Here is a 7,491-nt window from a genome sequence, read left to right on the forward strand (position 1 = left end):
CTACGAAAAGTTACATCCTTTCACATAATGTCTTTTCCTACTTACTTCCTAATAGGTTTCTGATTATCTCCTGAGTTGACTCTGACCTGATAACTTCCTGATTGGAATCTGAAGTCATCCTGACAGTTCCCTGACTGCATATTAATTATGGTAAAGGTCCCCTTTACCACCTGGCACACCTGGTGGTACCAAAAAGAAACTTTTTTGGCGACCTGAACCCACAATTCCCTTGATCACTCCTTTTGTTCAACCTCCAGCACACCATCTTCTTGAGTAAGCATTTCTTCAACTTTGTCCTCCACACTTTGCAATTCTGTATCTCCCTGATCATCTACTATCAGCTGTTGCAAGATTTCTTCTTCATTAATCTGCGCCTGCTGCATCAGATTTGTTTTAGGTACAATCTTCTCCTTTTCTGCAACCACACTGTTTTGCCCCTGATCTGCAATCTCTTCAGAAAACTTTTCCAATTCCTGATTATCTTTTTCCACATGTTGTGCAATTGTATCCACTAAAGTATCCAACATTGGAGTCTTTAGTACATTATCTTCCTGAACACCCTCTTTTTCAATCTGTTTGCTGTCCTGTGACTGTTGCTCAAGGAGAGAGTTATATTTTTCATGTAACTCCTCATACTGAAATTTCAGTAACTCATACTCCTCCTTGTTTTCTTCTTTGGCAAATATTTCATATGGTTTAGACATCACTTCTTTTAGCCTGACTCCCATATTTTGCCAAATTTGTTCTCCCTGCTTCCTCAGTTGAGCCTTCATGTCTTCAACCTCCTCAGGTGACAAGTACCATCCATCAATTGACAACTCATCATCTGTGCATTCTCTAATTTTCTTTTCCACATCTTTACAGGCTGCTACTCTATTCAGCAGAACCCTGTTGTCTGCTTCTAAAGCTACATTAGTATTTGCTAAATTCCCCAACTCCATAGTCAATACTGCTTTCCACTCATTCTGCCACACTTTGTACATTTTTGCATTGCTCTCTGTTCTGTGCAAATGACCCTGAAACATCTTTAACTTTTCTTCCATTTTCTGATTTTGCTCTGATGCTGCCTTGAGCTTCTCCTGCAATTCTTCAATTTCCTCCACTGTCATTGTCTTTTTACTCAACTGCCTTGCCAATTCTTCTTTCTCCTCCACAAGTTTTCCATTTGTCCTCTCCAAAAGTACACTACTCATGTTCTGCTGCTCCACAAACTCCTTTAATATCTCTACAGACTCTAAGGCTTTTGAGTATGTAACATCTTGAAAAAATTGTTTAACAAGAGACTGTTTGATATCCTCTTGCTTCTTTCCACTCTCAGTCTCCTTGGTCTGCACGACATCTAACCTTCTTTTCTTCAACTTGATGGAACGCTTCACCGGAGTTGTCTGAGCCCCCACAAGCTTTATCTATCCATCTTCCTCTTCAGCCTAGAATTTTGGAATCTCTACATCTGTATTCAACCCCATAGTTTCCATACATTCACCATGTGAATACTTTGCTGACCACATACTCTTATATATGCCTGTCTTGGACTCATGATACTTCTTTGTCTTCATTTCCCTGTCAATCATCTGCTCAGAATCCAACAGTTCATGCTGCCCAAATACTTCCTGACTGTGTCCTTCCTGTCTGTCAGCCACCTGTCTTGACCCTGATGGTGTCATCTCCCTCAATACACCATTACTCTTTACATGCATGAAAATTGTAGCAATCAAAGGTCCCACTTTTGTACTTCTCTGCACTCTTTTCTTTTCTTTGAAAAATACCTCTAAATGTATTCTTTCATACAACATTGTTGCCCATCCAAATCTCTTACCTTTCTCTGCCATGCTGAGAATTGCATAATTCTCTCTTGATATGTAATCCAACTTCACCAATAACATGACCCTTTCCAAAAACCATTTTATTTGCTGCAATCTCTCTACATCAGACACATTTTTCAAAGCAAAATAATTGCGACTACCTTCACTCTTCCCCAATTCTGCATCCATGTCCTCCTCAGATGCTTTGTCTACCGCATTATCAATTCCTTCAGGCAATCCAAATACTGTCGCCACTAATGCTGCTGACAAGTAAACTTCGTGTCCCACCAATCCATTACAATCTATAAGTTGCACCATCATCATGCCTGTTTGAGTCATGAAACGCCAGTGTGTCCATGGCAACTGTGCATACTCCAATAGCTGAATAGACTGCAGCCATCGTGCATGTCTGGGTTGGAAGGAATCGATCTCCACCTTAAAATCCATGAGATGATGCTCTATTGCTTTTCTGGCCTTCATTTGAAGCGGTGTCAGCTGCTATACATCCTCTTCCTCATCGTCGATCTCCACCATTGTTCTAGGGCTTGGCCTTGCCGATCTCAGCCCCCTCCTTTGCACCATCGCTTCAAAATCTGCAGCTTCTCTAGCTAACGGCGGTGTACGCTGGGCTTGCTCTTCACCTAGCAACACACTCTTTCTCTTCTGCATGGCGGGCACTAACGCTGACGCACTAATACTTGAAATGTCAAGTCCTCTGTCAGTTTGAAAACACGAAAACGTGGTCTCACACTCCACCTTCACTTCTCTATTCATAATACCTCATACCCTCGAATCGAGAAAATATATTCCCACCTCATTTTGACACTCTTTTTGAGGAACCTCCCCTTCAAATAATTTCAACCGATACCCATTCAATGGTTTTCCAAACTGGTTCCCAACTTCATCCTGTAACACAAAAGTTCCTGGCCCTCTGACTTCTGCTATCTGATAAGGCCCTACATATCTCAGCTTGAGTTTCCCTGGTCTTAGCCCCAACTTACTGTTATATACCATGACCCAATCTCCTTTTTAAAAAAATTTGAACTTAATGTTTCGAGACACCCATGCTTTCCTTCTGTTCTGCACTGCTTCTGCCAAATAAGCACTCAGAATCCTATCCTCCTCCAATTTCAACAAGGATTCCTCCCTGAAAGGTATAGACTCTTCTAGAGACAGTCTATGCTCATCTACAATTCTCAGACTAGGAACTACAAATTCCATTGGTACTACTGCTTCTAGTCCATATACTAGCCTGAAAGGTGTCTGACCTGTTGTCACCTTGAAAGCTATCCTGAAAGCCCACAAAGAAGAATCAAGCTTTGTATCCCAATCCTTCCTATTGTCCTCCACAATCTTCTTCAAAATTCTGATCAAAGTCTTAGTAGTACTCTCTGCCTGTCCATTTGCTTGTGGATAATACACTGTAGACTTCTTGTGTATTATCAGGTGTGACTCAGTCAACTTCTTGATCACTTTGTTGAGGAAATGTACTCCTTGATCTGAAACCAATTCCACAGGACACCCAAATCTGGTCATAATATTCCTATAGAGGAATCTTGCCACACTACCTGCAGTATTATCCCTTAGTGCCACTGCTTCAACCCATTTTGTTGCATAATCAGTAGCCACCAGAATATATATGTTTTGAGTATTTCTTGCAGAAGGAATAATAGGTCCCATGAAATCCAACCCCCACTTTTGAAAAGGTTCAAGTGGTACCACTGGTTGCAAAGGCATCCCATCTGCATCATTTGGCCTTCCATCCCTCTGACAGATCAAACACTGCCTGCAATAGTTGTAAGCATCCTTATGAATACTTGGCCACCATAACCTTGCCTGAAATACTTTTCTAGCAGTTACTTCATGAGAAAAGTGTCCTCCAACATTGCCCCAATGAGCCTCTGAAAGAACTGCCTTTTGTTCAGCTTTCCCTGAAACACACCTTCTGATCACCTGATCTATTCCTTTCTTGTATAACATTCCTGATATTACCATAAATGATCTGCTCCTCAATGCCAACCTCTTCCTTCTATCTGAAGTCATCTCTTCTGGAAAAAAACCCTCCACCAAGAACTGAAACATCTCATCATACCAATCTTCTGCTATCAGACCTGTCACCACCTGAAACAGTCCTGCATCAGGTAATTCATCAGGCACTCCATCTGGTGGTTCTCCTGTCTCCAATCTGCTCAAGTAATCTGCAATGGCATGCTCTTTCCCCGGTGTATGCACCACACTATAGTCAAATTCCTGAAGTAAAAGAACCCATCTTGCCAACCTGCCTGACAACTGTGGTTTATTAACCATGTAGATCAAAGCTTGATGATCCACATGAAACACCACCTTATTGGCCAACAAGTAATGCCTGAACTTCTTCAATGCATAAACCATGCCTAAACCTTCTCTTTTAGTTACTGAATAGTTCCTTTTAGTAGAGGATAGCACCCTGCTTGCATAATAGATAGGTCTAAACCATCCCTTCTCACTCTCTTGCATCAGGAATGCTCCCACTGCACAATGACTTGCATCCACAAATATATGGAATGGCAAATTCCAATCTGGAGAAATTAGAATTGGTGCCACCACCAACATCTTCTTTAATAATTCAAAGGCCTTTTGTTGATCAGTAGACCATAAGAATGGTACATCCTTCTTGGTAAGCTTTGTCAGTGATTGACAAACATATACCAAATACCTCAAAAATCTGTTATACCACTTTACTTGTCCCAAAAACCTTGACAACTGCTTCAAGTTCTTAGGTACTGGTGCCTTCAAAATTGCCTCCACCTTCCTGGAATCAATGGCAATCCCTTCTTTTGATATCACATGTCCTAAAAGAATCCCACTGCTTACTGCAAATGCACACTTTTCAGGGTTCAAAGAAAGTCTAGCTTCCCTGCACTTCTGCAAACAGAGCCTGAGATGTCCCAAATGCTCATTTTTTCTCCCAAAAACACTGAAATCATCCAGGAACACCCTCATAAAAGTTGTCAAGAAAGGAGCAAACACTTGCTGAACCCACTTCTGAAAAGTAGGAGGTGCATTTTTCAATCCAAACCCCATCACATTGTAAGCAAACACTCCCCATTCTGTAATAAAGGTTGTTTTTTCTTTGTCCTCCACTGCCATCCTGATCTGATTATAGCCACTAAAACCATCCAAAAAGCTATACATTTCATGTCCTGCAACCGCATCCAACATTGTATCACAATATGGAAGTGGAAAAGGATCAGTCAGTGTGGCAGCATTCAGCTTCCTCCAATCCACACAAACCCTGATCTTCCCATTCTACTTTGGAACAACCACTATTGGAGATAACCATGTCACCTTGTCAACCGGGTAAATGAAACCTACTGCCAAAAGCCTGTCCAATTCCTCTTTTACCTGCTTAGCATAACTTGGGTTTAATCTGTATCTTTGTTGTACCACTGGGACTGCATCAGCCTTCAGGTTGATCCTCTGTTCATAAAAAGCTGGATCCACTCCTTTCATGTCATTGTAGTGCCAGGCAAATACATCCTTGTATTCCCTGAGTAAACCCTGCAGTCCTCTTTTAAAATTCTGATCCAGATTGACACTGACCCTGACCTTCTGAGAATTCCCCTCTGTTCCTAGATCCATGTCTTCCAAATCATCTTCCCTTACCCTTGAACTTTTTGAAAGATATTCCTCAAAATCTTTCTCTGCCCTGATCTCTGCCTGTTTCTGTTCTGCCTCCAAATCAGATCCTTCATGAAACAACTTTCTATTGCCCAATTTTTTCTTCAATTTCTCCACCTTGGGATCATTAGCTACATATTTCTTTGCAATATTTTGTACATCCACTTCAAATATTGGAATGACAGAAGAATTTACCCTCAAAAATTCCTCTTCCTCATCTTCTTCCAATTCTGGAGCCATATTGATTGTTTCTGCATGCAAAGGTCTGCAATCAGGTGGAAGTATTTTGCTGGCCACCATCTTCATTCTCACCTTTTTCTTGCTCTGTCTCAATATCACATAATCTGCTCCCCAATGTTGCTTGACTTTTGCTGCTCTAAGCCAAGGTCTCCCAAGAATCATAGGATATGACTAAGAAGACTTTTCCAACTGCAACACCACAAAATTGACTTTAAACTTGAGACCTCCAATCTCAATTTCCTTATTCCTGACAATCCCTAATGGCTGGATCCTCCTCTGATCTGCCATTTTCACTTGAAATGGTGCCGGATCCCAACAGGTAATGTTCATCTTCCTGCATGTTTCCTCTGCAAGTACATTCACTCCTGATCCTCCATCAATCAACACTCCTGGCATAAATATCTGCTCCATGTTTACATTGATCACTGGAACTTTGTAATCAACATCTGCAGGTTGCATTTCTGCTACCTCAATCTCCTGATCCGGATCTTCATCTGTCTGTAAGTCAATCGGATTCTTTCCCCCATACTGTTGTTGTAACTTCTGCATGAATTGGTCTGCAAAGCTTGGTACCAAACTCAAAATCTGCCTCAAATTGATCTGAGTAGGTGCTTCCATTAATGCATCAAAAAACTCCTCAGACATCTTGACTGCAACTTTCTTCTGTACAGTCAGCGCCTGATCATGTCCTTTACCAACTCCTTCCTGTATTCTGTCCGCCGGATACCTTACTATTGCCTCAGGGACTTCTTGAGTTTCCCTTCTTTTATCCTCATGTCTCTTGTTCACTTTATTTATCTCCTTCAATACTCCCATTCTAATCTGGTCCTGAACCTTCCAGTCGATTGGTTGTTGTTCTTCTTTTTTCTGAACCTTATCCCCCTTTACCTTTCCTGACGACCTGGTTACCACCATAGCTCCAGGAACATTATCCCCCTCTTTAACTCCTTCAATCGAGACACACTCTGTACAATCACATTGGAACAGGTTGCTTGATTCCCCTCTTCCATTGCAGCGCTCATTAGGCATCCGGGCCCTATCAGGCTCCACTTTGGCATTCATCAGGAACTCTTCAGATTCCTGTTCTTCTTCTTCCAACATGAAAACATTTAATTGTGCAGGAGGCCTTTGTTGAGGCTAGCCGCCTTTATTATTATATTGTACTATAGGGATCCCCCTCTCACTCCTGTGTTTGCACCACAGGGTGCATTCAGGTCCCTGTCTGTGCCCTTGTGCTCCACAATAGGTACACGGTAAATTTCCTCCCATTCTTTCCTGATTCCTTTGATTACCCCACCCTTCTTGGGCTTGAAGTCTCTGAATAGGACCTGAATTTCCCCAGTTTCTAAAATTCTGTGGCCTTCCCTGAGGCCCTCCTGCAATCATGACATTCGCTGCAGGTGGATTCATTCTTTGCTGCACCCTTTCTGGAATGCGTCCCCGATAATTTGGATTGTAACAACATCTTTCAACACTATGGCCAAACACTTGATATGTTTGACAATAAGGCCTCTCTGGCATACCCAGTTTTGTAAGACCCAAATTCTTCAACTGACTGACAATCATCTGACTGATGTCTTCTTTTCCAGGATTTGTCTGCTCCCTGCTTTTACCCTTTTTCTCTTTGTCCTTCTCCTGCCTGGAGGATTTTTTCTTAATTTTCTTCTTCTTTTTCTTTTTCTCTGACCAATCATCATCTTCTTCATTAGAATCCTTTTCATACTCTGAGTCTTCCTCATCTGAGGAGTCATCTGTTTCTTCATCATCTTCTTCATCCTCTGAATCTGAT

General features: G+C 41.7%; 1 protein-coding gene across 1 annotated transcript; it reads right to left on the reverse strand.

Moving 5' to 3' along the window:
• Positions 1–233: 233 nt before the first annotated feature.
• On the reverse strand, positions 234–6,803 carry LOC147439340 (uncharacterized). Its single transcript, XM_086484299.1, has 3 exons — positions 6,171–6,803; positions 5,502–5,579; positions 234–1,067 (listed from the first exon to the last, which is right to left on the reverse strand). Exons 1-3 carry the CDS (start codon positions 6,801–6,803, stop codon positions 234–236), a joined length of 1,545 nt encoding a protein of 514 aa, XP_086340425.1.
• Between the last annotated feature and the right edge of the window lie 688 nt (positions 6,804–7,491).

This window comes from Adiantum capillus-veneris, chromosome 16 (genome assembly GCF_014529385.1).
Source record: "Adiantum capillus-veneris isolate H3 chromosome 16, ASM1452938v2, whole genome shotgun sequence".
NCBI classification, from domain to species: Eukaryota; Viridiplantae; Streptophyta; class Polypodiopsida; order Polypodiales; family Pteridaceae; genus Adiantum; species Adiantum capillus-veneris.